The 27,999-nt window shown below is 56.6% G+C and overlaps 9 protein-coding genes across 9 annotated transcripts; 5 read left to right on the top strand and 4 right to left on the bottom strand.

The window, feature by feature from the left end:
- Positions 1-901: 901 nt before the first annotated feature.
- On the bottom strand, positions 902-2,033 carry QBC33DRAFT_516301 (uncharacterized protein; the record flags this gene model as incomplete). The annotated part of the gene is made up of 2 exons (XM_060426140.1): positions 902-1,921; positions 1,986-2,033. 2 exons carry the CDS (start codon positions 2,031-2,033, stop codon positions 902-904), a joined length of 1,068 nt encoding a protein of 355 aa, XP_060282089.1.
- Positions 2,034-3,239: 1,206 nt separating this feature from the next.
- Positions 3,240-4,478, bottom strand: QBC33DRAFT_119669 (uncharacterized protein). Its single transcript, XM_060421972.1, has 2 exons — positions 3,600-4,478; positions 3,240-3,543 (listed from the first exon to the last, which is right to left on the bottom strand). Exons 1-2 carry the CDS (start codon positions 4,271-4,273, stop codon positions 3,327-3,329), a joined length of 891 nt encoding a protein of 296 aa, XP_060282090.1. The 5' UTR covers positions 4,274-4,478; the 3' UTR covers positions 3,240-3,326.
- A 1,462-nt stretch (positions 4,479-5,940) lies between these two features.
- On the top strand, positions 5,941-9,661 carry QBC33DRAFT_542780 (putative 5-methyltetrahydropteroyltriglutamate--homocysteine methyltransferase). Its single transcript, XM_060428305.1, has 11 exons — positions 5,941-6,234; positions 6,291-6,492; positions 6,548-7,190; positions 7,248-7,833; positions 7,998-8,090; positions 8,148-8,436; positions 8,502-8,649; positions 8,729-8,836; positions 8,899-8,976; positions 9,041-9,070; positions 9,149-9,661. Exons 1-11 carry the CDS (start codon positions 6,206-6,208, stop codon positions 9,244-9,246), a joined length of 2,304 nt encoding a protein of 767 aa, XP_060282091.1. The 5' UTR covers positions 5,941-6,205; the 3' UTR covers positions 9,247-9,661.
- Positions 9,662-9,830: 169 nt separating this feature from the next.
- On the top strand, positions 9,831-12,317 carry QBC33DRAFT_119811 (glutaminyl-tRNA synthetase). The gene is made up of 5 exons (XM_060421973.1): positions 9,831-9,891; positions 9,977-10,322; positions 10,383-10,642; positions 10,712-11,964; positions 12,052-12,317. The coding sequence occupies exons 2-5, from the start codon at positions 10,024-10,026 to the stop codon at positions 12,130-12,132; spliced, it is 1,893 nt and encodes a 630-aa protein (XP_060282092.1). The 5' UTR covers positions 9,831-9,891; positions 9,977-10,023; the 3' UTR covers positions 12,133-12,317.
- Positions 12,318-13,229: 912 nt separating this feature from the next.
- Positions 13,230-18,224, top strand: QBC33DRAFT_516305 (uncharacterized protein; the record flags this gene model as incomplete). Its single annotated transcript, XM_060426141.1, has 5 exons — positions 13,230-16,106; positions 16,167-17,137; positions 17,570-17,612; positions 17,792-18,096; positions 18,185-18,224. 5 exons carry the CDS (start codon positions 13,230-13,232, stop codon positions 18,222-18,224), a joined length of 4,236 nt encoding a protein of 1,411 aa, XP_060282093.1.
- Positions 18,225-19,639: 1,415 nt separating this feature from the next.
- On the top strand, positions 19,640-21,701 carry QBC33DRAFT_494418 (zf-C2HC5-domain-containing protein). The gene has a single exon (XM_060425523.1). It carries the CDS (start codon positions 19,703-19,705, stop codon positions 21,359-21,361), a length of 1,659 nt encoding a protein of 552 aa, XP_060282094.1. The 5' UTR covers positions 19,640-19,702; the 3' UTR covers positions 21,362-21,701.
- A 308-nt stretch (positions 21,702-22,009) lies between these two features.
- Positions 22,010-22,952, bottom strand: QBC33DRAFT_119876 (EthD domain-containing protein). The gene is made up of 2 exons (XM_060421974.1): positions 22,480-22,952; positions 22,010-22,403 (listed from the first exon to the last, which is right to left on the bottom strand). Exons 1-2 carry the CDS (start codon positions 22,630-22,632, stop codon positions 22,131-22,133), a joined length of 426 nt encoding a protein of 141 aa, XP_060282095.1. The 5' UTR covers positions 22,633-22,952; the 3' UTR covers positions 22,010-22,130.
- A 1,008-nt stretch (positions 22,953-23,960) lies between these two features.
- On the top strand, positions 23,961-26,000 carry QBC33DRAFT_454247 (heterokaryon incompatibility protein-domain-containing protein; the record flags this gene model as incomplete). Its single annotated transcript, XM_060424718.1, has 3 exons — positions 23,961-24,341; positions 24,396-25,790; positions 25,851-26,000. Coding segments are annotated over 3 exons (1,926 nt in total), but the record flags the coding sequence as incomplete, so codon positions are not given.
- Positions 26,001-26,590: 590 nt separating this feature from the next.
- On the bottom strand, positions 26,591-27,973 carry QBC33DRAFT_542795 (uncharacterized protein). The gene is made up of 4 exons (XM_060428306.1): positions 27,685-27,973; positions 27,574-27,623; positions 27,087-27,499; positions 26,591-27,004 (listed from the first exon to the last, which is right to left on the bottom strand). The coding sequence occupies exons 1-4, from the start codon at positions 27,851-27,853 to the stop codon at positions 26,767-26,769; spliced, it is 870 nt and encodes a 289-aa protein (XP_060282097.1). The 5' UTR covers positions 27,854-27,973; the 3' UTR covers positions 26,591-26,766.
- Between the last annotated feature and the right edge of the window lie 26 nt (positions 27,974-27,999).

Here is a 27,999-nt window from a genome sequence, read left to right on the forward strand (position 1 = left end):
CACGTGAACAGCATGTCGAACACGGAGGAGAGCGTAGTTGTCCGCTTGAGACTAGAGTGACAGGCGGCCAACTGATCTGGGCCGAGACATTCTGGGGAGAGAGGGAAGGAGTTTGTAGTGTCTAATCCAGGATAAGGCTGCCTGTGCGAGTGCCTTGGACAGGCGCATCTCGGGATCGAGGTGTTCTTGTTCCAGAGGATTCGTCAGTCACCAAGCCCGCTGAAGACTGAGCTGGGGGTGGCCTGAACTCGGGAGTATTGCCCTCGTCTCGTTTCGCGGGTCGATATTTCGGAGGGAAGCTCAGCGTCTCGGACAAGTTTTTTGAGCAACGAACCTAGCTACTACGATGTCAGCGAACATATCCGACGAGAAAGGATCCTTTGAGAACAGAGAAACGAAGTATTTTCTTCTAGCGGACCGCCATTTTGCCGCGGGACATATCGAGAGACGAAAAGAGGTACGGACACTGGGATATCTGAACGAACGGTGGTCCATACTTGGCGGTATCGTGTCGCTGGTTATTTATCAGATAGGAATCATGGAAGGGCCACGGGCCCCTAGTCAGTCTTCAAATATATCATTTCTACCTTGTTCTGTGCCTTCTAGTACGACCTCGCTGGGGAGGGTAGTGTCTCTTGGGAGTTATTAGTGCGAGAAACAGGGTCATTTGGACTGCTAGTCCGCGAGAATGCTCTCGACACAGATGACACTTCGTCAGGTAGGGCCTTCACATGGCAGTCTTTAGTCACTGAGCGTTGGACGAGATACGAAGTTCAAAGAGGATATTGTGTCCCAACTCCCAGCCTGTTGTATCTAGCAGCTCCTGCTGCTTTGGTATCTCAAACAATTTAAACGCCAGTCGTCTCAACCCCTATAGTCGGGGCGGCTCTCGCTGGAGCAGTTAGGCTCCGACGGCGCCAGCGGCAGGGCCGGGACCACCACCACCTCCTCCGTTCCGCCTCTCCTTCTCCTTCTTCCTTCGCAGGTAGTCCTGCGTATGTTGGCGCTTTCTTCGAGCGCAGTCGTTGCACTGCTGGGCCGCGCTGCGGCCCCCCAGCGAGCGCTCCGGGCCCCGGAACTCCTCTAGCGACTTGATTTGTTTGCAGACCGTGCACCTCTTGGTGCCGTCCGCAAACACGGGAGAGGGGACCGGCGGCGCTGCTGGGCGGGTGGCAGCGCGGCGGCGGGCAGGCGCAGCAGGTCGGAGCTGGGGACCAGCCAGCTGCTGCAGGCCGTCGGCGACGGGGACGGCGGGATGATCGGCCGGGCCGGGAAACGGAAATTGGCCGGGGGCGAACCCGGTGGCTGCGGCGGCGGCAGCAGCATAGTAACCCGCGGGAGGCGGGACGGCGGCGGCATGGGGGTGCTGGTAATACCCCACGGGATACCCTGGGGCGGGACCGGGCACCGCAGCCAGGGGAGAAGCGGGACCAAGCGCGGCAGGACCGAGACCAAAAACGCCAGCAGAACCGAAGGGCGAGGCGAAGGGCGAGGCGAGGCCGGGGGCAGGGCCACGGGCAGCAGGACCGGGCCCAGGAACACCAACAGGGGCGACGGGCGAGGCGAAAGACGAGGCGTGGCCAGGGGCAGCGCCACTGGCAGCAGGACCGAGCCCAGGAACACCAGGAACACCAGGAACACCAGCAGGGACGACGGGCGAGGCGACGGGCGACGCGAAGCCAGGGACGAAACCAGGGGCGAAGAAGGTGCCGGGCCCATTGGCGGCGGCGGGAGAGGCGGCAGGGACGAAGCCGGGGGCCGGGGAGGAGAGCTGTGCGCTGGTCACACGCGGGTCGAGGAGGTCGGCAATGGACCCATTGACCGGGGGGGCCCAGGCGGCGGGGAGGGGCGAGGCGGCGGGGGGCGGCGAGCTGGGGGGTTGGGGAGCCGGAAGAGACGGCTCGTCCTCGAAGGAGGAGTCCTTCATCGCGTTTGTCAGTATTTGAAGGAAGGCATGAAAGACTGGCATCAAAGGCTGTACTCACTTCAGTGCCATCGGGGCCGAACAAAATACCGTCTGGATATGGGTTCATCTTCAAGCAAGTCTGCTAGCCATTGTTAGAGAAGCTCAAAGGAGGAATGGGTATCTTGCTCACATTTTTGTGGTGCTTGCTGGTGTTTTGGGTGTGCCTGGTTGTTGTTTTCGAAAGGATTTTTTTCAACTGGCCCAGATATATTTAGGTATCTAGGTACCAGCAAGAGATAATTTTGAAAGGTATTTATTAAAAACAAACGTGGGCATATCGTGTTAGGGCTTTGATACTAGGGTCCTATTGTTCGGGGTTGGAAGGGACGATGACCCGCTTGGTTCACCGACCTGGTGATAGGACCTCGGCGGCAAGTGCTCCCTGACTGTATCCTTGGACAAGGAGCAGGTACGATCAGTACTTGGGATCTTAACATCGCAGGGACGATGGGAACTTGTGAGCTTGAACGTGGCAGCAGGCAGGAACGGGTTGCAGGCAGGTAAGGGGCAGGTTGCAAAGGGGCCAGGGACGACCTGGTATTCTTAGACAAGGAGCAACTACGACCAGAATTTGGAGTCTTGATATCGAAGGGACGATGGGAATCAGTGTCCTTAAAAGGGGTGGCAGGTAGGAACGAGTAGCAGGTAGGGAAGGGGCAAGCTGGAAAGGGGCCAGGGGTAACCTGAACATGGAGCAAGCACGAACAGCACTTGGACTCTTAATATCGAAGGGACGAGGGAGGACTTGGATATTTAAATGGTGGCAGGCAGGAACAAACAATAGGTAGATTGGAATGGGTGACAGGTTGGAAGAGGACAAGTGAAAAGGGGAAACCTGCATGCTTGAACAAGGAGCAGGTATGACTGGCACTTGGAGTCTTCCCAACGGAACGGAGGAACCATGGAAAAACCTGTATGCTTGGACTGTAGAAGATAGAAACAAGAAATAGGGGAGAATGGCCAACAATGAGAAACTGATTGCAGGTTGGACCAGGGGGAGGGTTGAAAAGGGGTCAAGGAGAAACCTGTATCATTTTGCTTGAACAGGTACTACGTTGGCATTGGGAGCACGTCGAAACACGTAACATGTAGGATAGGTTGGAACCGGAGATGAGCGGAAACCTATACGCTGGAACGGGTAGCAGATAGGAACGGCGGGGGGAACGAATGGCGTTGGGTATTGGCATGACATGGATTAAGATGCGATCTCATTCCGACAGTTGGACCCTTGAAATGCAAACAGTCACGTGTGAGTGGCCTTGTGGACAAGCACTTTTATCATTAATCTGTTGATCTGTGAGATAAGTTTACAGCGGCAACTGGACTGCAGGTTAATTCGGCAGCTCCATCCAACGAACGGTCAGGCATTGCCATGTTTCTGCTTCTTATCGGCATGTTGAGTGCTAGATGGATTGGCTGTGGGGGCACTGGGCAACTCGATAGTGGCTGCCTTTGGCTCTGCCTCGGCCTTCGTCTCGGTCCCCTTACCCTTCTCAAATTCGTCGAACATGGATTTCTTGGGAATTGCAGCATCTTCAGAAGGACCACCATCCTCAGACACAGGGGGGAAGTATTGGCTGGCATGGCACCTGAAGTCAGCATTGAGCGGTCAACATGCAGGCGGTAGACGTACGGCAAAAATTCGTTGTAGGCATCGACATCTTTGGCCTCAAAGGTAACAAATACCACCTTCTGGATCCTCCTTCCACTGTCCTGCTCCAGGAACTTGCGTACGGTGCTGATGGCGATAGGGGCAGCTTCACGGCTTGGATACCCATACACGCCGGTGCTGATCGAACTGAAGGCAATGGTCTGGCAGTTGTTCGCCACGGCCAGCTCCAGGCTCTTGGTGTAACATCCAGCGAGCAGTCTCTCGCTCTTCTCAGGTTCCAGGACGTCATAGACGGGCCCGACGGCATGCACGACCTTCTTGCATGGCAGTTTGTATCCTCTGGTAATCTTGGCGGACCCCGTATGGCAACCATTCAAGGTGTAGCATTCCTCAAGTAGGCCGTGGCCGGCGGCTCGATGGATGGCCCCATCGACGCCCCCGCCACCCAGAAGCGAGCGGTTGGCAGCGTTCACTATTGCGTCCACAGCGAGAGTGGTGATATCGCCTCGGATCAAACCAATGCGGTCGTTGAGCACCCTGGAAGGAGTGGGGGGAGTTGATGGCCCATTGAGAGTCTTGGGTAACTTGGTGGCGAGTGAGGGTGGAGCAAGCTTGCTGAGCTTGTACAGGAGTGAAAGGATTGGGATGTCGGAGGATTCAGTTACCGCCATCTTTGCAAGGTGATGAAAGGGCATATACACCCGGAGAGAGAAAGCTGCTCCCTGCTCAAGCTGATTCTGTGAGGGAAGTTCGGGTGCAACCACGTGCCAAGATAGTGAGTGCCCTAGGTAGGTAGGTGGGTCTGTGGGTAAGTGTTAGCAGCGTCGAAGCTTTGATGGTAGAAGGAGAAATGATAGAGACTCGTAAATACCGCTTTTCGAGAAGGTTGAAGCTTTTGGGAAGCTCCTTCCGAAACGTTATTTGATAGCGGCCAGAGCAACCTTAACCAGTGGATGACGTAAGGCTCAAGGGCTCGAGCAAAGGACCATCGATAACCGAGCTACGAATAACAGAGTAGATTCGAGAGCTCCTTAAGTTTTTTGTGAGGGCGTGATTCTTTTGTTTAAAATACCTCTCCGCGGCTCCAAGGTCTCGGGGAGTTGTAGATGTTGGGGCTGGATATCATCATCGGTATCGACATCCATGTTGACGGCCTTGGGAAGTTGCCAAGATCACGTGCAAATCCAGGTGACTTACCACTGTGTGCCTACATTGGAGGCAGCAACCTACCTAGGCAGCCCCAGCACAGCCCGTTTATCAACATGCTTCTATGTGGGTATGGATGAATGAGCGTTGTGTTTCCAAAATCAACAGGGACTGGGCAAACAAACAGATCCGGACCAAATGCACGATCCCCCGAGTAGGACGTCGGTGGTGGCCGAATTCGGCATCTCAATATACCCGATAGGTACCAATTTCGGTTGACCCACACATCCCGAACCCAAGTCCACACTTCCGGACGGAAGGGAATAGTATTGTACAAATGATCGTCCTTGATGCTCAAGAGCTGTGGTGGAAGAACCAACAATACCTACGGCGGTAAGTAAAGCACCCGACCCTCGCAAGTTGATGTAACAGGCAGGCAGTACACTACCTAAAGTAATCGCTGTGTTTGCCTTACGCCAACTGAATCGCCCTAGACCCAAACCTGGATGTCGTGTGGTCTCCGGTATAGGAATTCAAAACAGTAACGCGGGGCAACCCGGGATGCTTGCCAGTGCTGTTCTGATTGATTCCATAGGTTGGCAAACATGTGGAAGCTGCAAGTCCGAGGTACGTACTCGTGCTTAGGTATAGTGTACGCACACAAGCTGGTGGGCTTGGACTCTGCCTAACCCGGAACGTGGAAGCGAGCAGCCCGGCCAGGCGGTGTGATGGAAATGATTAGGGCCTACCTAATATATCTGCACCTATGTATGTGCCTTCCATGATTAATCGCGTCCTCGAAGTTCAGAGCTTGATAGATCTCCCCCGACGATTACCTAGAGAGGTACCTATTTAGAAGAGAAAATTCATCATTTGAAAAGTATCGCATTTCCTCGCGGCAGCGGGTACCTTGTTCCTTAGCTTACTGGAAATCTGTGTCACATAGATTCTACACTATTTTAGCGAAGAACGTTAGCGTGCACTGGCGGCCGGCGTCATTTTTCACACCGCTTGGTTACGCTGTAGCACGGTATCGGTGGCATAATCCCTGCGAAAATCCACTTGGCGGCGTAAGGCAAGGGATCTGGGCCCTGTTTAATTGGCGCACAACCCATATCGTGCGTGCTTTCCGGGAGGAATGGAGTGACAAGATCTGACCATAGCCTTCCGGACAAATTTCCGGCCCACTGCAGATCAGCTCCATGCCATCCAGATTACGGCATCAAAAGCAAATTCTTAAAACCTCGCCCTCCTCCTCCCTTGGGCCAAGTCAGCTTCTTTTAACTCTCCTCCTCCCTTCTCCTTCATCTCCACCACTCCCCATTACGTTTCCCTTGTTTACTCTTCTCGTCTCGTCTCTACACGAGTCTGCATCCCCTCTTCCTTGTTAGACTTCGTTACAAGTACAGCCAAGCCAAGAGACTTTTACCCCTCCACCAGCATTTCGCACTCGTCCTCGTACCCCACCCCCACCTTCCAACATGGTCAAGTCTTCCGTCCTGGGGTTCCCGTAAGTCCAACTGATGTCGACACTCTGGCATTCATGTGTAAACTGACCCGTTACAGGCGAATTGGGGCCCTCCGAGATCTGAAGAAGGCCAATGAAGCTTACTGGGGCGACAAGATCTCCCGGGCCGACCTCCTGGCCGAGGGTAAGAGGCTGAGACTGGCTCACTGGAAGATCCAGAAGGATGCCGGTGTCGACATCATTCCCTCCAACGACTTTGCCTTCTACGACCATGTTCTCGACCACATCCAGCTCTTCAACGTAAGCTACAAGGTCTCAATTCCTATTAATCCCTCAACTAACCGGTTCTGCACAGGCCGTCCCCGAACGGTACACTTCTCAGAAACTCGACACTCTCGATGAATACTTCGCCATGGGCCGTGGCCACCAGAAGGGTGGTGTCGATGTTCCCGCCCTGGAGATGGTCAAGTGGTTCGACTCGAACTACCATTACGTCAAGCCCACCCTCAAGGATAACCAGACATTCTCTCTGGCAAAGGACCCGAAGCCTGTCCGGGAATTCCTCGAGGCTAAGCAGGCTGGCTTCCACACCAGGCCCGTCCTCCTTGGCCCTGTCTCTTTCCTCGCCCTCGGCAAGGCCGACAGGGGTTCTTCCGTCGACCCCATCACCCTCCTCGACAAGCTCGTCCCAGTCTACGTAGAGCTCCTCAAGGCCCTGAAGGCCGCTGGTGCCGACAGCGTACAGATTGATGAGCCTATTCTTGTTTTCGACCTGAAGCCCGAGATTAAGAACGCTTTCAAGCCCGCCTACGAGGCCATTGGCGCCCTCGGCAGTGCTGCTCCTTCCATCGTCATCGCCACCTACTTCGGTGACATTGCCCACAACCTTGATGTTCTCCCGGCTTTCTCCAACCTCCACGGCCTCCATATCGACCTCGTCCGTAGCCCTGAGCAGCTCCAGGCCGTCATCAAGCAGCTTGGGCCTAAGCAGATTTTGTGTGAGTAAAATCGTCGTCTGATATGGCGGGAAATCCGTTGCCTAACTTTGGAAACAGCTGCTGGTGTCATTGACGGCCGGAACATTTGGAAGAACAACTTCCAGAAGTCGATCGAGCTGGTGCAGACCGCAGTCGAGGCCCTTGGCGAGGACCGTGTCATTGTTGCTACTTCCAGCTCTCTGCTCCATGTCCCTCACACCTTGGCCAGCGAGAAGAAGCTTCCCGCAGAAGTCTTCAACTGGTTCTCTTTCGCCGTTGAGAAGTGCCATGACGTCTCCGTCCTCGCCAGGGCTGTGACCAACCCCGACTCTGTCCGTGCCGAGCTCGATGCCAATGCTGCCACGATGAAGTCTCGGGCCGAGTCCACCCGCACCAACGACCCCAAGGTCAAGGAGCGCCAGGCCAAGGTCACCCCTGAGATGCATAACCGCCAGACTCCTTTCGAGCAGCGCTACGCGCAGCAGAAGAAGCATCTTAACCTGCCTCTCTTCCCCACCACTACTATTGGATCATTCCCTCAGACCCAGCAGATCCGTATCCAGCGCAACAAGTTCACCAAGGGTGAAATCACGACGCAGCAATACGATGATTTCATCAAGAAGGAGATTGAGTACGCCATTCAGATCCAGGATGAGCTTGATCTAGGGTACGTCGCAATTCCACGGGCAGTTTGCCGTCTTTATGATGCCTTTTGCTAACTATGAGTTTAGTATGTTCAACTTCTATCAAGAGGAGCAGCTTATCTCCCTCACCCCCCTGTTCCTACCGCTTTGCCCTGGTGGTGATCTGTCTGCTGACTTTTCAATAAGATGTCTACGTCCATGGCGAACCTGAGCGTAACGACATGGTTCAGTACTTTGGTGAGCGTCTTGAGGGCTATGTCTTCACCACGCACGCCTGGTACGTTTCCCCCCTCTTTTCTCCGATATGGCGACTAGTGTATTAACTCGCCAACAGGGTCCAGTCTTACGGCTCTCGCTGCGTCCGCCCTCCCATCATTGTTGGCGACATCTCCCGCCCTGCTCCCATGACCGTTAAGGAATCCAAGTACGCCGCGTCGATCTCGAAGAAGCCCATGAAGGGCATGCTTACTGGACCCGTTACTTGCCTCCGGTGGTCCTTCCCCCGTGACGACGTACACCAATCTGTCCAGTGCCAGCAGCTCGCTCTCGCCCTTCGCGATGAGGTTGTTGACCTCGAGAAGAATGGCATCTACGTCATCCAGGTGGACGAGCCTGCCCTGCGGGTAAGTTGACACTCCCTCGCCGGTTCTCTGATGGTTAGCACAACGGAGCACTAACTAGCTACTAGGAGGGCCTTCCTCTCCGGAAGGGATCTGAGCGGGATGCTTATCTCCGCTGGGCTGTAGACAGCTTCAAGCTGTCCACCGCTGGTGTCGAGGATTCCACCCAGATCCACAGCCATTTCTGCTACTCCGAATTCCAGGACTTCTTCCACGGTACGATGCCGATGCCCAACCCGTCCCTTCTAACGCGGCAATATATCCGAATATGTCCGTGTGCTAACTTGTCCGTCAGCCATTGCCGCATTGGATGCCGATGTTCTCTCCATTGAGAACTCCAAGTCCGACGCGAAGCTGCTCAAGGTCTTCATCGATGAGGCCTACCCTCGCCACATCGGACCAGGTATGTACCCATGCATATAGACAATGCCTTGTGCCTCGCTTGCATGCTAACTATGCCTTCAGGTGTCTACGACATCCATAGCCCTCGTGTCCCCGTCGAGGACGAGTTCAAGCAGCGCATCCAGGAGATGCTCCAGTATCGTAAGTCAAGCGTCCCACCTCCCGAGACAAGCTTCAAACGAATTGCCAGCTGACCTTTGCACAGTCCGACCTGAACAACTTTGGATCAACCCTGGTGAGTTTCCATTCCCGAGTCCACGTGCAACAAACGAGACATTGGGCCAACAACTTTGTGTGCTAACTTTCCTTGCAGACTGTGGTCTCAAGACCCGGAAATGGGATGAGGTCAAGGGTGCGTTGACTCACATGGTTAACGCGGCTAAGTACTTCCGTGAGCAGTACAAGTCCTAGACGTCTTGACTCCGAGAGAGTCTCGAAAGCGGGTGGGGGTGTGATACCCATGTAACGGGGAGTCGTGTGGTGCCTTCATGTGTGTGTGGGGTTTGTTTCAACAGCATCAGCATATTGCGAGGTCGGGTGTCCCCTAACAGTCTTCAACAAACGAGCTATGATCGATGATACCCAAAAAAGCGCCATTCTCAACTCGGCGTTTGCGGGAAAGGGGGAAACCAAAAGGTGTTTTGTTTTACGGTTCGGTGATGGGATGGATGGGACATGGAAATAGATCTTCAACAGGCTGAGGATGGCTTCTTCAACAAGAGGCAATACCCTCTTCCATGTTTTGGGGCTGCCTTCATCATGCAGCTTCCACGGAATACAAGAGTCCTTCGAGACCCAATTTGGACTTTAATGCTATATTGAGTGACTACCTAAGCATACCTTATCTTCTAAGGCTTTATTGTCGTCCTTCGTCGCCATTCATTGGATGTTTTCCGATATCTGTGCCTCACCGTACGTAGGTAGGTTGTCGTCGATGCAAAAGGTGGGGTCTAAACTGGCCGTGTTATCTTATCACCGTCAGCATTCTGAGTCACCCCGGAACGAGACATCCCACGTTTCTGACACCAAGTCATACTAATACCCACAGTCTGTGAAGTCAGTCGGCCCCTGGCACTACTCATTTGAACCCCGAAAATGCCTATCTGAAGACCTTTGACTAGTGAAATTGATACCTCGCCAGCCAAGCACACCACTGAGTTCCACGCCACCGAGTTCGCAACAGGAAAGATGGCTGAAGCCATAGCTGAGGCGACGGCCAAGCTCCAACTCGACGAGGAAACCGGAGAGTTCGTTTCCAAGGGCGAGTTGAAGAAGCGCCTGGCCAAGCGCGCGAAGAAGGCGGCAAAGGAGGTGAGGGCAAAGGAGACAAAGGACACGCCCAAGGCAGCACCCAAGCCTAACCCGAAGACGGAAGAGGTCGTGATGGACCCCGAGGCCATGTTCAAGCAGGGCTTTTTGAACGACGTCTACAACGAGCGGCCCGTTAAGCCCGTCGTCACTCGTTTTCCCCCGGAGCCCAATGGCTAGTACGTATCTTGACAGCGACCTCATGCGCGTCACTCGTCGTCGAACTGACTTCCTGGCAGTCTTCATATCGGACATGCAAAGGCGATTGCAGTCAACTTTGGCTTCGCGAAATACCATTCGGGCCGTTGCTACCTTCGGTTTGATGACACGAACCCTGAGGCTGAGGAGGAGGTGTACTTCCTCTCTATTGAGGAGATGGTGCGCTGGCTGGGCTTCACTCCCTATCAGATCACGCACTCCAGCGATAACTTTGGCAAGCTCTACGAGATGGCAGAGAAGCTGATCGGTCTGGGAAAGGGCTATGTTTGCTACTGCAATGGTACGTGACGATTGGGTTCTGTCCCGTTTTCTCGCGATGGTGTTACTTAACCAATCCGCCCAACTCCAGAGGAACAGTTGAAGCTCCAGCGCGGCGGCGAGAAGAGTACGAGTCCTCGCTTCCGGTGCGAGCATGCCGACCAGATAATCGAAGACAATCTCCAGAAGTTCCGGGACATGCGCGACGGCAAGTACAAACCCAAAGAAGCTTTCCTTCGGATGAAGCAGGATATAACCGACGGAAATCCTCAAATGTGGGACTTGGCTGCCTACAGGATCAAGGACGAGCCGCACCACCGCACCGGCACGGAGTGGAAGATATATCCAACCTACGACTTTACACACGGTCTGTGTGACAGTTTCGAGAGCGTGACGCACTCGCTCTGCACCACCGAGTTCATCCAGAGCAGAGTCTCGTACGAGTGGCTGAACAAGACGCTTGGCGTGTACGAGCCCATGCAGCGCGAATACGGACGACTTAGTCTGAGTGGGACGGTGCTCTCGAAGCGGAAGCTCAAGACGCTGGTTGAAAACAGGGTCGTCCGAGGCTGGGATGATCCGCGGCTCTACACGCTCATCGCTGTGAGACGGAGGGGCGTGCCGCCGGGAGCGATCCTCGAGTTTGTGAACGAGCTGGGAGTGACTACATCAAAGACAATCATCCAGATTACTCGTTTTGAGCAGACCATCCGGAGGTATCTCGAACGGACTGTGCCACGGTTGATGGTGGTGCTGGACCCGTTGCCTGTCGTCATCGAGGATGCAGACGAGCTGGAAGGGACGGAGCTCACGGTACCGCTCTCGCCCAAGAACCCTGCCATGGGCGATCGCAAGATCAAGTTCACCAAGACGGTCTATATCGACCGGTCTGACTTCCGGGAGGTCGACAGCAAAGACTACTTCCGACTTGCGCCAGGCAAAACCGTCGGGCTACTGCAGGTCCCTTCCCCCATCAAAGCCACGAGCTTCACAATTGACGAAGCCACGGGAAGAGTCAAGGAAGTGCGCGCGGTGTTTGACCGTGAGTCGAAGAAGCCCAAGACGTACATCCAGTGGGTGGGAGGCCAGGGCTCCGGATCCCGCCGGGTCGAGGTCCGCGTCTACAATGCGCTGTTCAAGTCGGAAGACCCCGGCACGGCGGAGGGTGGCTTCCTGAACGACGTCAACCCCGACAGCGAGACCATCTACCCGGACGCACTGATTGAGTCCGGCTTTGAGGAGGTCAAGAACCGGGCCCCGTGGCCCGAGGCGGCAGGCGAGAATAAGCTAGGCAAGGGGGGACCCGAGAGCGTGCGTTTCCAGGGAATGAGGGTGGCGTATTTTGTGAGTCCCGCCCCTCCTCTCTTTCCCTCCCCCCTTGTGGCCTAATTAGTTGTTTCGATGCCGTGGCTGACTGACATCCTCTTGCAGGCAATGGACCCAGATAGTACCGATGAGAAGATTGTTCTCAACCGGATCGTGTCGCTGAAGGAGGATGCTGGGAAGAGCTGAATGAGCATGGATGGCCAGATGGACATAGACCTGAAATCCCAAAGAAGCAAACAAATCAAGTGGATTGTCTCCCATCCTCAGGCTAGAGTTTCCCCGCAATGGATGGTGTTCTCAATGTTTCCATTTTGGGAGAAACAGGGCCCTAATTTCCCCCTGTTGTCGATCCGCTCACCCCAACCCTAAGCCCTGAAACATCGGTTTTCATGCGATGGCCTCACCACCAGGAAGCTATGAGGACACGGGCCTCCTCGTAATCCCCGACGGCGATGATAGCTCCACTTCTTACTTTGGTATCTCATTGTTTTTCAGAGACGGGCAGATGATATCATTTCCTAGGTAGGGCTGGCTGGGGCTCGTGCTTGTTTATTTGTCAGTGGTGCCACGTTTTGAACCGCAGTTGTGATGAGAGGAGGAGGAGCGAGTCGGTCCGAGCGCAACACATCTGCCCTCTCACCATCGGCGCAGCCCGCGTGTTTGAGACACCATCCAGACAATGGCTTGCGTCTGTTCTGCCCCGACATCTCCAAGCTCGTCGTACCTGCACCACCATGGTCACTGAAACTCCGAGGGCGGCCCCCTGCAGCCCTTTTAGCTTGCAGCTAACCACAATGATGAACGAACATTCCCAACATGGTTGGCGCCCTGCCTGGGGAACTGTGGAATCGGGTTGCATGTGTATCCGTGGGCTGAGATCCTGCTGTCGAGCTCGAACATCTAAATAGCTGGATTGCCCTCCGTGATCGACGATCCTTGACGGACGCAACGCCAATCATTCATGGGCCAGGCTTCCCCAGATCAGACGTTTCGTACCTATTCGTCTGTTTCTATTGTAATCTGTCGTGTTCAGTGCTGGCTGGCTCCAGCAAGCTCGCCGAGCTAGACTTTTTCTCATCCGGGCCAATTTTGATCTCAATCCTTTTTCTTGCGTAGCGAGTCATCGAAACCTACCATATCTTGCTCGATCTGAGGGCATCCTATCAATTGATCCGCACAGACTGGCGACGACGTGCACGGAAAGAAGAAGATGCTCCGAAGGTGATCGCTATTACAGCCCCGGTACACAAGCCGAGGAAGCCGTCTCTCCTTCGGACGGAAAGATGTCATATCAGGAGTCCGCCCAGCTGGGCAAGGGACCGAGAAGGCACCGGTCCAGGAGATACAGGAACGACAGCATTGACAGACCATACAGGGGCTCAACGGCATCATTCAGCATCCCGCGCAAGAGCCCCCAAAGTAGCATCTCGTCAAGCATGTCGTCCGCCTCGATAAGCCCCTCAAACTCGGCCTCGCAGCACGACGCCGACTCCCCGTCCACAACCGCACCACCACCCCCGACCACCACCAACACCCCACCAACAAACCCATCCCCCCGGCCCCAGCACCAACCCCCCGACCTCGAGCTCGGCCCAGAAAAGCCCACCCAGCTCATCGACATGCCCCTCCCCTGGCGCCCCTCCCACCTCCGCCGGCGCGTCCTGCTGCCCTTCGCCGGCGCCTTCGCCGGCCTCGTCGTGGCCCTCGAGGCGCTGGCCGACTACTCTCGCCGCAGCGGCGGCTTCGGCTTCGGCGCGGGTGCACACGGAGGGTTCCTCTACTACCTTTGGGTCTCCGCGGCCCCGGCTCTGCTGGCGCTGCTGGGCGCGCTGTGGGCGCGCGTCGATTACCAGGCCCGGGCGGCGGCGCCGTGGGTGCGCCTGTCGGGGGGGAGGCCGGAGGCGGCGGAGAGGACGCTGTTGGTGGACTATGTGTCCATGGCGAGGGCGAGGGCGGTCGTGAGGGCGGTCGCTAATGGGGATGGCGTCGTTGCGTGCGCGGCGGGCGTGTCGCTTGTCCTCGGGGCGTTGGCTGTCCTCTCGACGGCGCTGCTTGCTGTCGGTGGCGGCGGGATGGGGGTCGTGTCTGTGCCGGTCTCGCTGGGCACTGCCTTTGTTGACGGCGCGGAGGGGCTGGCGGGTGCGGGGCCGTTGTCGTTTTATGCGATGCGTGGCCTGCAGCTGGGGGGTACGGTGTCGCTCCCCGATGGGGTGGCGCCGCGGTTCGCGTACCAGCGGTTCTCGACTGGGATTGCTGCTGGTACGGAGGTGGAAGTGGCGGTCGATGGGTTCTCTGCCGGGCTGGACTGCGAGGTCGCCCGGCTGGGTGTCACGGGAGTGGAGTATGCCGCGCCCGACGTCCAGTTCAACATGACCTTCGACACACCTAACTGCTCCGTCGCGATGCCGTTCAGCAGCCGGAAGCTTGTCGTGCCGGATAACCCCCCTGGCACGGCGGGACAGTCGAGGTATTTCGCGCGTCTCGGTCGTGGCGCCTGTGCTGGGTCTGCCAGCCCTGAGGACCAGCGCGTGGTCATCATTTTCGGCATGGCGGCCATCGACCCAGCGTCTGTTCCCTCTGATCCCGTCGTTGGCAGGAGGGTTTCTATCAACGGGACGATCCCGCAGTCTGCTCAGCTGCTCTGCAAGCCGACGCAGGCCATCATTAGCCGGCTGAACATCAGGGCAAATGGCACGACTCTGCTCGGGCTAGAGCTCGCCGACCCGCCGCAGAACAGGACGCTGGAGAAGGTTGGGCCTTGGGATGTCGCCCAGGCCATGTTTGATTCCTACAGGAATGATATCGCGACCGGCATGGCTGACACGACGCCACCATTCTATCTCCCAGACTTTGTGAATGTCGACTCTCCCATGTTTCTGGCCCTGGGCATGCGGCAGAAGGGGACGGGCAGCGCTACACCTCCGTCGACCTTCCTTGATGGACCCGCGTTGCGATCCTTGGCTGAGGACTACTTCCAACAACACGCTACAATTCTGGCCTCGACAGCCATGACCGAACAAACTACAGCCTCAGCTACGGGGACTGCCGTTCTCGAGGACGAGAGGTTAATTGTCAGGTTCCTGACGGTGCAGTTGATGGTCGGCCTACTCGGCGTCGCCATCATCCTCACGACTGTGGCGGCATTCCTGGTGCCTCGCAAGGGCTTCCTCCCGCGGGACCCAAACACCATCATCGGCACCGCCGCCCTAACTTCTCATAGCCGGTCGCTTCTACAGTCGCTAAGAGGCGCCGGAGGTGGCAGCTCGGCTGTGCTTCGCGAGCGCCTCGGCGGTTCCAGCTACTTCACCGGCGTCGAGCCCTACGAGCACGCCTCATCAAACAGCATCGGCTACTTCAAGATCTTCGGGTCTCCCCCGGCGCAGGAGGCCGAAACGCGCCCCGTGGAGCGGACTGAAAGCTTTCCATTTCCAATCGTTCTGCATCCTGTCGTCAGGATTGCAGCGTTCGCCCTGGTTGTCGCATTAATAATTTCCTTGGAGCTCACCCTCCGTATTTCGAAGAACAACGATGGGCTCGGTGACGCTGCAGACGAGAGGTCCTACGCCCACTTCCTCTGGACCGCGGTGCCGGCGCTGGTGCTTATGCTCTTCGCGACATATTTCGCTTCCGCCGACCACACGATCCGCGCCCTGGCGCCGTTTGCGGCCCTGAGGCGGGGCGGAACGTTCGAGAACTCAGTCAGCCTCAACTACCTTGATAAGTACCCGCCCGCGGTCCTGTATGCGTCGGTCAAGTTCCGCAACGTCGCCGTCGCAGCTGCGACCGTCGCGTTGCTGACGTCGTCGCAGTTCGTGACGTTCACCGCGCCGGCCTTCTCGGTCCTCACTCTCCCCGCCGTCTTGCCGGTCCGGCTGCTCGGCCTGGATGACTTTGCAAGCAGCGGGTCGATTCCGGACCTGGGTTCCTGCGCTGACTGTGGGGAGAATGGGGCCGTCGTGTCGTCTCTGATCCTCAACGCCAATATGCCTTATCCGGCGTTCACATATGAGGATCTGAATTTCCCGACGCTTGTCCTCGACGGCGCGCTGGACAATGCCGCCATTCCCGACGATGCGGTCGTCAGCGCTTCTCTGCCGGCTGTTCGTCCGGCCATGTCTTGCAGAATGCTTGAACAGTCCGATATCGCAACGAACCTCACGGTAAGGAATACCCTAGGCGGTAAAGTAAACCCTCTTAGGATCGACCTTTCCGGTGAGCAGCCACTAGGGAATACGGACTCGACTGCTAGCACCTTTATTATCGGCACTGCAGAGCCCCTGGATGGCGTGACGGCGATTTCCCAGGATGCCTTCTTCGGAGCGACAGACCACATGCAAACCAAGCTCGACAATGGTACCGTCGTATCCCACTGGGTCTATGTCTGGGGGGAGCTTGCCGATGCCAACACCAATCGGACCACCGTCAAGGCGATATCTGCCATGGCTTGCAACGAGTCACTCGAGCAGGTCGACGCCAGCGTAACCTTCTTCGGCTCCTCACTCACGATTCTCGAATCCAACCCGCCGGTAGTTGAGTCGAGCGCAATACCAGTTACTATCGCAATACCCACCGACTCTGCCAATTTCTACAGCCAGTTAGCCAACCTATCCACCCCACACATCCTGGACCCCTTCTTCGCGTCCCTAGTCGCCTCCCGCTACGCCATTCCCGTCAGCAATCTCGGCAACCCCGACCGGGACCTCACCCAAGGTGTCCCCGAGGCGATCATCAAGCAACACAAGATCATCCGCACCCAAGTCCTCAGGGACGACCTCACCCGCCAGTCCTCCGACCCGGCCAAACTCAACACCAACAACACAACAACCACCTTCGCCGGCACATTGACTTCCGCAGCCCTCGACCCAAACCTAGACAGCAGCACCATCGCAGGCCGCCTCTCCGCCCGCCGGCGCGTCGTCCAAGACCCCACCGCGACGCGCATCCTACAGGCCCTCTTGGGCGCGACGGCGATGCTGGGGCTCCTGAGCTGGGCGGCGGCGCAGCGGGCGGACCAGGTGCACCCGCGGGCGTCGGCAGGGTCCGGGTCGATCGCGTCGACGGCGGCGCTGCTGGCGGACGGCAGCAACATGTTCGGGCTGCTCGGGCGCGCCGCCGAGTGGCAGGCCGACCCGGCGCGACTGCGGGCGCTGTTCATGGATGGGCTGCATGTCGCGATGGGGTTTAGGCTTGGGTGGGAGGTTGCGGCGGGGAGGAGGAGGGGGAGGGGGAGGAGGGGGGAGGCGCGAGGGAAGGACGATGGAGGGGGCAGGGAGGAGGTGTTTGGGGTTGGGGTTGTGAGGACGGGGGGTTGGGGGGGTGGGGAGAATGTTGGGCTTGGGTTGCAGGCGAGGGTGGGATTTGGGCATAGGGGGCACGTGAGGGATTGGGGGTGGAGGACTTGAGTTTGGGGGTGGTTGTAATTGTGGTTAATGGGTAGCATCACGGTTGAGGCCTCAGGGGTAAATGGGAATGGAGTTTGGAGAGTTATACCAGGATACTTTGTTTATTTTTTATTCTCATCTTAGAATGGGGAAAATCAAAGGGAAGCCTCGCCTTTTTAATCAATTTGCGTCCCTTCCATGACTCGATCTGTCTTTTGTGACCAAGTGACTTGGAAGGGGAGACCGATCGTGTTGGTGTCCCGGGGCCACGTGATTAGTGATTACGTAAGTGGTCAATCGTGTGTCTTCACCAGCCACAATTCAAAATCACGTGCTGTAAAGCCATGAAGTCAGCCACTCTCGGTTAAGCCCCAACTGGATCACGTTACCCCACCCATCGCACACAGCAAAATCCAATACTCTGCGAAAATTATCACCACCTTAATCAACAACCATCGAAACAGGTGCCAGCACGCAACACCGCAACAATGGTCAACATACCGAAGACGCGCAAGACCTACTGCAAGGGCCGTGAGTGCAACAAGCACCAGGTCCACAAGGTCACACAGTACAAGGCCGGCAAGGCCTCGTCGTTCGCCCAGGGAAAGCGACGATACGACCGCAAGCAGTCGGGTTACGGAGGTCAGACCAAGCCCGTCTTCCACAAGAAGGCGAAGACCACCAAGAAGATCGTCCTGAGGTTGGAATGCACCGCGTGCAAGGCCAAGAAGCAGCTGCCGCTCAAGCGGTGTAAGCACTTCGAGCTGGGGTGAGTAACCTTTTTTTTGGGGGGGGGTTCTTCCTCTGTTCTTTTGGAATGCGCCTTTTCTAACCACATTTTCCTCCCCCTTCCGCAGTGGCGACAAGAAAACCAAGGGCGCCGCGCTCGTCTTCTAAGCATCGATCCGATACGATTCCCGGACGACGAACTTCGCGGTCCTGGTATTCGGGGCGAGGTGGACTTCGGTGGACATTTGCATCTCTGGTTTCTGTGCCTCCCAACACTCCCACACACATGGAAACGGCGAAATTTTACGGTCACGGCATATGGGGGAAGATGGACTGGACTTGTTTTTTACAGGCGGACAGGCTGGCTGGAGACAACCAAGGGCTGGTGTCTGATCGTTGAGGCATGGCTGCCGACGTAGGGTCATAGACCTTCCGAGGAGAATGCTATCCGAGTTGAGATGCCCCGATCGATGGAGCTTACGGACGTGTCCGAAAGATGATTGCCCGTTTCTTTTGGATTGTCGCCTTCAGTGACCTTCATGCTTTCGTGTTGGCCGGTCGTGCATTGCCTCGCGCCAAATCCGCCTTTCCGCTGCGCTGTTTCTCTGAACGACCACTTCGCATTGCTTCCAATCGTGTTATTTCGTCGAGCTCCGGCTCTTGGATGTCACAAGTCCACAACAGCATGCCAGTAGAGCAGCGCAATCAAGCTGGGGGAAAGTCCTCATGATGGCTAACATATCAGGTCACAATTTACCACGAGGGCGACTTTCACAATCTTATGCTGCATTTCCCTCTCTCCGATGGACCAGCCGTCTTGCCCTGAGCCCAGCCCTCCTCGACGTTGCTGTTTATGTTTTGTGTGCATCGATTGGCTCCAAATGGTTGTACCTCCCACCCGCTTCGTCCATACAGAAGCCCACTTGTCCTAATACATTGACTGGACATTTTCCCGAACTTGCCCACGGCAAGCCACGTCAAGGGACGAGTTATCCCCCTTCGTTCACGGGACTAGTTAGACATTCAGTTGATTTTCCATGGTCCCATTCCTTCTAGGCAAGACATCGCAAGAGGACGCTAGTATCACGCCGTCTAAACCACAGGTCAGAACATTTGTGCCTACCCATCATGATGGATACAATCGAGTGCAGTTGCCGCCTAACGGGGTGGACCCATTGGTAATCGGGCACGAAGTGTTCTTGTCGAACGGCTAGCCTACCTATACATTCCCATAGTGGCAGTCCAAGGTGATCTCGAATATCAGCTGTCACGGGCCTGAGGCCTAGAAAGAGCCGAATGGCGCCAAGAGGAGGAAGGCGATGGACGAGCAGATGCCAACCGCTCGGGCCATGATTATCTATTCCTTACGAATATATCCATCACTTGAGGGTCTAGGCAGGCATCCGAACACATCTGGCGACTCCTGTAGCGATGAGGAGGCAATATTAGATGCGACAGCATCATCTCCAGATGGTAATGTCGCACAAAGTCGGTGTTGTGGCGTTTGTGGCGTCGTCCTGCATTAGCGCATAATGCAATAGTGGGGTGAGTAATGTGGGGGTGTGCACGAACAGCAACCTACGAATTACCTCCCATCCCAGGCTTCTACAAGTTGATATACAACCTAAGTCAGCGCCGACGGCAAGATGTCGCTATCCCAGCTCTCTAGACTGCTCCCACTCCCCGACTCCGAGCTCCAGCAAGTCCTCGAGTATGCCGCGACACTGTCGAAACACGAGGCAGTCGAGCACTTCTCCAATCTGTTAGGTGACTCACCACAAGTCGTCGACTTCATCTCCTCCTTCAACTCGCAACGAGCCGATCCCGGTGCGAAAACTCCAGCTCCAGCTCCAGCTGCAGTTACTGCAGCTTCTGCACCGGCAAAAATAAACCGGAGTAGCGATATCGACGCAGTACCCAAGCCACAACGTGGGTCGAAAAAGAAGCGTCCTCTCCACACACCTGCTCCGCGACAGGTCGTAGCCCCCGGCCCGGCGCCCGGATCGGCTTACAACAAGAAAAGCCGCGAGGATGACTACATATCCAGCAGGCCGGGCACATCGACGCCATCCAATGGCGCACCTGGCCCTACAAATCAGCCAGTCCCCAAGTCCGCAACACCACCGCCGCCCCGGCCGTCGGCAGCAGGCACCCTAGTGTCAGAACTAGGGCTTCCCAAGCCCAAGCCCAAGCCAAAGTCAACTCCCTCGTCCCGGAGCTCGACACCGGGGCCAAGCTCGAGAAGCACGACCTCGGCCACCAAGATCTCCATCGCGGGCGGCACGCCCATGCACGGGGCCTCGACGGCGCTCGCGGACCTCGACGACGCGATCCGCACGCTCGAGGCGACGACGAACCCGACGCACGCGTCCAACTCGGCGGCGGGCACGGCGGCGCGGCGGTGCAACTGCGTCGCGGCCCGGCACCCGCTGCAGACGGCGGCGCCCAACTGCCTGTCGTGCGGCAAGGTGGTGTGCGTCAAGGAAGGGCTGGGCCCCTGCACGTCGTGCGGCGCGCCCCTGCTGGGCGCGGCCGACGTGCAGTCCATGATCCGCGAGCTGCGCGAGGAGCGCGGCCGCGAGAAGATGGTCGCCGACAGGGGCGCGCACCGCAGGGCCGCCGTCGCGGGGCCGGGGAGGTCGGCGGGCCTGGCGGGGCGGCTTGCGGCGGCGGGCGGGGATGTCGGCGGCAGTGGTGGTGGTGGTGCGGCGGCGGAGGTGAGGGCTAGGGAGCATCGGGACAGGCTTCTCGGGTTCCAGGCGCAGAACGCGAGGAGGACGACTGTCCGGGACGAGGCGGCGGACTTTGACGCGACGGTCGGGGGGAGCATATGGGCGAGCCCCGAGGAGAGAGCTAGGGAGCTGAAGAGGCAGCAGAAGATGCTGAGGGAGATGGAGTGGAATGCCCGGCCCGACTACGAGAAGCGGAGGCAGGTGGTCAGCATCGACCTCGTGGGCGGGAAGGTCGTCAAGAAGATGGCCGCCATCGAGCGGCCGCCGAGCCCGGAGGATATACCCGATGATGCGGATGGAGCGGGCCATGCGCTGGAGGAGCTGGATTCCAACCGGACCTCGGGGGGTGGCGCGTTCAGTAGGAATCCATTGCTCGGCGGCGTGATCAAGCCTGTATATGATGCCAAGGGGAAGGGCACAGAACTAGAAGGGAGAAGGGATAAGAAGACCAGGTGGCGGAGGGTCCAAGACGACTTGGACAACAACGAAGCTGTCATACTGGATGGGGGAATCTACGGAGGAGGCGGAGAAGTTTCCCAAACGGCAGGCGGGGATGAACCTAATTGTGGATGATAGCCATGATAGCTTCGAAGTTCCCAAGGCATGTGGCCACATCGTCGCGGCTTTAAAGTGAATTGCCAGTCAGGCATACCTATCTCGTGAAGGAGGTGTTGGGAATAGCAAGGTTTGAGAGCAACTAAAACTCTTGCTTGATTCATCACCACACCTCTAAACCTCCACAGACAACGTTATGTAGACCGTAAGGAGTATAGAGACGCGAAAGCTGAATAACCTAGTCATGTCCGTAGATATCCCCAAGTCGTCGTGCTATATATATATAAATAAGACACAAACACGCACTCCATTTTAGCATATATATCCACCTTACTTCATTTTCAGATAGAAGCACTTGGTACATGTGATATCACCTCAGAGAAGGGCAAGACGGAGAGTAAAAAAACGAGGCCAAGGAGACACCAAACATAATAAGAGGAGAGGGACGGGGGAGGGGAAGAAGACAAAAAGAGACAAAAAAAAAGGGGGGGTGACACGGAGGTGGTTCGAACAAAAGAGTTCACGATGAGTTGACTTTTGCCACCTTCGCTACGTCTCTAGCCATCCCACCCGACCAGCCTACAGGGAACATGCAGATATGGCCATACCGCCGCCGTCTGTAGTCTGTACGAGTTTAGTCCCTAAACCTATATATATGTCTCTCCCCCTAACCGCAAACCCCCCCACTTTATACTCTGACTCCAAACACACCCTCTCGGAACCATTTCCATTCTACACACGCACACTTGAGACCCCAGTCTCGGCTCACATTCAGTCATCCTCCCACTCATTCAATTTTCCGAGCATGCTCAGTCACCTTCTTCCCGTCCGCAACCACCAGCCAGTCCTGGCCAATGGTCATCTGGATATTCTCGACATCGATAAAAGCCAGCTCATCCGCGCGGATCTTGTCAAGATATTCCGGGTCCTTGAACGCGTCCTCAAACGTCTTGAAGTCCCTCACATACGCGTCACTAATGCCGTCGAAGCTCAGCATCGGCCGCCCCGCCGCCCTTGCCATGGCCTCCCCCAGGGCCTTTGTCTCGGGCGTTGTGTGATACTGTGAGCCGTCGCCGTTAATATGTGATGGGAAACAGAGCAACTGAAAGGTAAAAAAAATATCGTTCGAAACTCACCTGACGATACTCGACCACGCCGTGTCGCATCATGAAGTCCACAACCATTGGCCCGTGTACTTCGGTCCAGTGCTTGTAGAACTCCTTCTGGGTCATTCCTTTCTTTCTCGGGATGAGCGTGGTAATTCGTATCAACTTCTCGGTATTCGACATGGTACTCCGCTAATATGAATTGTACTATAAAGTATAGACGTTGCAATCCGATCGACAATCGTGGGTTTATATCTTTGACGTATATCTAGCTATCCAAGGATGGTTTGATGAGATTTCCAAAGTCTTCCCCGACCAGAATATAAACGAGTAAAGGAACTGGGTGGCCGGCGTTCATCGGCAACTGTTATCCAACACGTCCGCCGTCGGACTTCGACGTCCTAGTACGAAGCACCCACTTCTCCGCATTCATTCGAATCTCGATGAATCATTAGTGCGGAAACGACTGAAACTTGCCCCAACCTCATAAAGCGAATAGGAAGACCGATTACTACAAGTAATACCCCTCTCTATATTGACCTCTGAGTCGGATCAAATACTAACATCAAAGATCTCTTGGATGCTTCGCGACATGTCTAAGAATTAGAATATCCCTTGCTGGAGATGAGAAGAGGACTCGAGCCTGCCGTCCGTTCCACCTGACCTGCATAGGACATTGAGAGTCTCATTTCCCTCTATCTGCTTCCTCCACCGAGGTTAAAGCGCCGCCGAACGATTGTTACAACTGCTCAGCCAGCTCCGGGTGCTGTTCGAGGAATTCCTGCTCGTGCCTTGGAAGTTTCTGTCCCCACCGCTTTCTTTGCACGACCCTCCCGATAACCAGCTATTTATACTCTTCTTCGCCGTACTTTTCTCTGAACTCCTCGTCTGTATATCCCGGGGTTGGGTCGGCGGCGAAAGGGTAGTGCCGCAACAAGTGAGAAAATGTCTTCAGGGAGCTTTGCAGGCACAGCCGTCCGTGTGGTTCCAATAGTTGGCGCCACGTTAGGTCGGCCTTTTCCCATTGTGGTTGCCAAGGAGTGGCTTGCGCCGCGGCTCTTGCTCAGCTGTACAGCCTCGTGAAACGCCGTACATGTCCTGAATCTGCCACTCAAGCAGTCCCGCCCATGAGGCCTCCAATTTTTTAGGCCGGGCTTGTCAATTATCTCAAGCGTCTATAACGCCGGCCGCCACAGCTCGAACGCCGGTCCATTTTCACACTGGTCCATCTCACGCCGAACTAGTGACACTCGAGACAGCGAGGGGCGCCAATCGTCGCAATGTGGCGGGCATATCTTGACAGGGTGCAATCGTCCTACCGAGCACTGGAGGACAGCAGCCCGGGAAACAGATTGTTTCGCAAGCAAGCAAAGGAACTGCAAGACCAGCCGCCTGCGCTAAAGTGGCTCGAGGAAGACGCTGTTCCGGAGTGGTTAGGCCTTCAGCACGAGACCATCAACTATGGTCTGCTGCAACTTCTCCTTCCGGTAACCATCCTCAGGCTCTGCGACATGTTTATCGGCCCAAAGAGCCTCGCGCCATATGCAGGTGCTACTCTAGCGATTCATCTACTGTACGCGGTGTCCAGGAGGCAGTTGCCACACGTGCCTCTTCTCGTCCTCACGGCTCTAGCTATGATGCCTCCAGCCATATCTGGCAGTTTCACGAGGCTGTTCAGTTGCTGGCTTTGGGTACAGAGTTTATATATCCCGTTTGTCGACCATCTCCAGGACGACATCTCGGACCGAGACCAAGTCAGGCTGCTTCTGGTAGGAGCTCTCCTCAGCGGCTTCTTCTCTATCGTGGCCGAAGCCATGGCACACTACAAGACCTTTCGCGGAATACTTGCCATTAATATCGGGGCCGCCATTGCCGTTCTGCTTAGGGCGCTTGTGGTGTCCAACGAGGAGCCGTGGCTTTGGATACGGTACCGCCCGGCCGAAGAGCCGGGAAAAGTCGTCAGACACCGCGTCGTCTGGGCCGCGGAGCAAATCGTTCTCTACGCCACCCGGATGCTCCTGATTTTGGCAAATCGTGCGGCCAAATCCCTCATGAGGGTTTTGGGACAGCCATCAGGTGGAATTCACGGCTCCTCGCGAAATCAACCCGAAGAGAAGTACCAGTACCGTCATCTCATAGGAACGCAAATCCGGCTTCTCAGAGTGTTCCCCGGACTTCCCTCGGAGCCCATCCGATGCCGGCTGGAGACCGTTGCTCTCGGAACCGCCCCTCCCTTCGAGGCCGTATCGTACGTGTGGGGAAGTGCGGACCTAGTCCGGTTCGTTGTTATCGATAATGATGGCGAAGGTGACGACGAGTCGACGCGTCTGGACGTGACCGACAGTGCGTATTCCATTATTGCAAGACGACGGTCGCGATGGCACGAGCGGCTACTGTGGATCGACGGGCTGTGCATAGACCAGGAGAACCTCGACGAGAGAGCCTCGCAGGTCCAGATGATGGGTGCGCTGTATGCGAATGCGCGACGCGTGGTGGCGTGGCTTGGGCCCTGCAGCACGGCCCACGTTGTGCAGTCGTTCCTCGCACAACTCCGCTACAAGAAAGAGGGACTGGGGTATTCGGTCGAGCAGCTGAAGGATGCTACCGCCGACCCAATGGGACCGCAGTGGCTCGCCCTGTCCGATTTCTTTCTCAACCCTTGGTTCACGCGGATGTGGATAGTTCAGGAAGTGGCCCTGTCCAAAGAGTTGCATTTACTTTACGGCGACGTATGCATGGATTGGGACGTTGTTCGCCAATCTCTCTCGATCCTCATGGGGAAACACATGATGGGTAACTTTCCCCAGATGGACGGTTCGTTCTTCAGCAAGGAGAGGCAGCGGATCTTCAGGGGCCTATGCAACGTAGATGTGATGCTGGAGCTCCGCGGCGACGTTGACTGTTCGAGAGACCTGACCCTGGCGACCGCCTTGGAATGCGCGCTCGAGTTTGAATGCAAGGACGAGAGGGACAAGATCTACGCTCTCCTGTCGCTCATGGAATCTTCGACTCTCACACCAGACTATCGCATAGACTTTCAGGCGCTCTACGTCGACGCCATGTGGGAAATCCTCCTGCAGGCAACATCTCTCGATGCCATGGAATTTGCAGGCACCGGCCGAGCGAGGCGCGCGGCCAACCTGCCGTCGTGGGTGCCTGACTGGGACGGCGGCTCCACGAACGGGCCTTATCACGTGTCGTCCTACAGTGCAGGAACCGATCACGCGGCGGCGGTGGTCTTAGACAGGGAAAACCCACTCGTGGTTTCCGTGCAGGGATGGGAGCGCGACCGCGTCGAGCTACTCGGAGACGCACTGGAGATGGGCGGCGAGACGACCGCGGTTGAGAACAACCGGATCCTTCGAGGGCGGTATAGGCCGGCCGAGCTCATGGCCATGGAGGGTGCGGTGGAGGACAACCGGACCCTTCGAGGGTGGTATAAGGCGGCCGAGTGCATGGCTATGGAGTGTGCGGCTCACTACCCCGAGGAGGGCAGCACGCGGTTGGAGATGTTCGTGCGCACCGTCCTGGGCGACCGAATCTCCGATCTTGACCATCGACCGTCGACGATTGAATGCCTGGAGGCCTATGAGGCTCTGCACGAACACTTCTCCCTCTTCGAGGTGGCTCGTGCTGCAAGTATGCGTTTGGACTGCCGTGCGATGCAGCGACGTCTTCGAAACACGGCTGCCTGGAACAGAGATTCGATAGAACCAGAGATGTACCGGGCCATCCAACATATTACTTCGGGGATAGATGCGGATTCTACCAATGTCGACAGGGACATGGAGGATATAGTCCAAAGGTTTGATCGGGCTTCCGTGGCAGCGTCGCCATTCTTCAGATCATCCCTTGGCGTCGTATACCAGAATCGGTTTTGCGTCACCGCCAACGGTCGAATGGCCATCGTCCCCCCAGACTCTCGGAAAGGCGACATCATCTGCGTCATGAAGGGTGCTCGGATGCCTGTCCTCCTGCGGCCAAAGTCTCGACTAGCCTCGGAGGGGTTTGAGCTAGTGGGTTGCTGTTACGTCCATGGCCTCATGGATCGGGGATGGACCGATGCTCCGGCCGAGCCGTTTCTCCTTATCTAGATGCATTCGAGTGTCTCAAGTGTAATAGAAGTTGGAGGATAGTAGCTCCCCAGCTGCCCACATCGGTATAATTACATTTCCTTTCCAGTTCCGCAACCAACCATCCGCTCCCTCCCCTTCCCCAACCCCAACATATCCTTCAGAGGAAAGCCCCTGTATAAAACCTTCCAGAACCCCCGCTCCACCCAAGTTCAGGTGTCGGCTTTCCCAACCCCAAAAAAAATCAAGGCGACAGGCTGACGCAGCCCGTCGAGCTGTCCTCCTGGAAGATTCCACCGTAGATGATGCCCTCGTCGATGCCGGCCTCCTGGAAGCCGTTGTGCACAATGTCATTGCCGCCGTCGGTCGGCTTCTTCAGCACGCCAAAGTGGAACTGGCCCTGGCCGCTGACGTCGTTGGGCAGGGCCTGCGTGACCGCCTTGAGGGCCGCGGTGCCTGTCGAGAAGAAGACTTGCGAGGTGCTGTGCCGCGTAACTGTCAGATCACTGGTTTCGGGGGTTGAGAGGAAGCGGGGGTGGTGGTGGTGGTGGGGTAGGCACTCACAGCTTATTGAAATCCAGCGTCACAGCAAAGTTGTGAAACACGCCCGGCGTGAAGGGGGTGCTGAAGAGGAGCTGTGGGGAGTTGACGTTGCCGAACAGCTGGAGGGTGTCCGGGTTGGCGCCGCCGCCGCCGCCGATGAGGGTGCCCGTCTTGAGGACCAGCTGGTTCGTGCTGAAGTCGTTGCTCTCAAGGAAGACGAGCTGGTACTCGTGCGACAGGTTGAGCGGCCGCTGGGCGTCCTTCATCAGGCTGAAGTGCAGCGTCTTGACACCCGTCGTGCTGGGGTCGGTGCCGCTGTTGCTGGCGGGCAGCAGCTCGGCGCGTCGGAAACCCGTCTGGATGTTGTCGGCGCTCGGGGCGAAGATGGACTTGTCGCTGATGGTCACCTCGACGGGGATCGTGTTGGTGTCGAACTGAGAGGACGCGGTCAGAGGGGTTCGGCACCATCCGTCCTGCCCACGGAGAACGAGGGCTGTTAATCACGTACCAGGGATCCCGTTGCGGCGGGGGTCTTGAGCAATTGGCTGAATTTCAGTCCTGTTCGGCGTCAGTCTCGGCTTTCATGGTTTATCGCGATGCGGAGACGGCAGCGGCATACCTTGTCCAAAGACATTGCCCGAACTGAAGAAGTTGTTCGCGGTGTCAAACGAGGCAACACCAAAGTCCGCCGGTATGCGGCCATCGAATTGAAGAGTACAGGTCTGAGCCAGAACAGACGAAGCGAGCGACAGAACTGACGCTGCGCTGAAGGAGCGTGAAGAAACCATCTTGGAAATGTAGATGCAGGCCAGCCGCCAAAAATAAAAATAAATACAATTACTAGTTTAGAATGGAAGAATAAACGAGGGTGGAAGCAAAAGAGGGAATCGATCTACGATAGCTTGGGCGTGAGGACATTCCCGAATAATGCTGG

Source organism: Phialemonium atrogriseum (genome assembly GCF_030411735.1).
Source record: "Phialemonium atrogriseum strain 8032-3 unplaced genomic scaffold QBC33scaffold_17, whole genome shotgun sequence".
NCBI classification, from domain to species: Eukaryota; Fungi; Ascomycota; class Sordariomycetes; order Cephalothecales; family Cephalothecaceae; genus Phialemonium; species Phialemonium atrogriseum.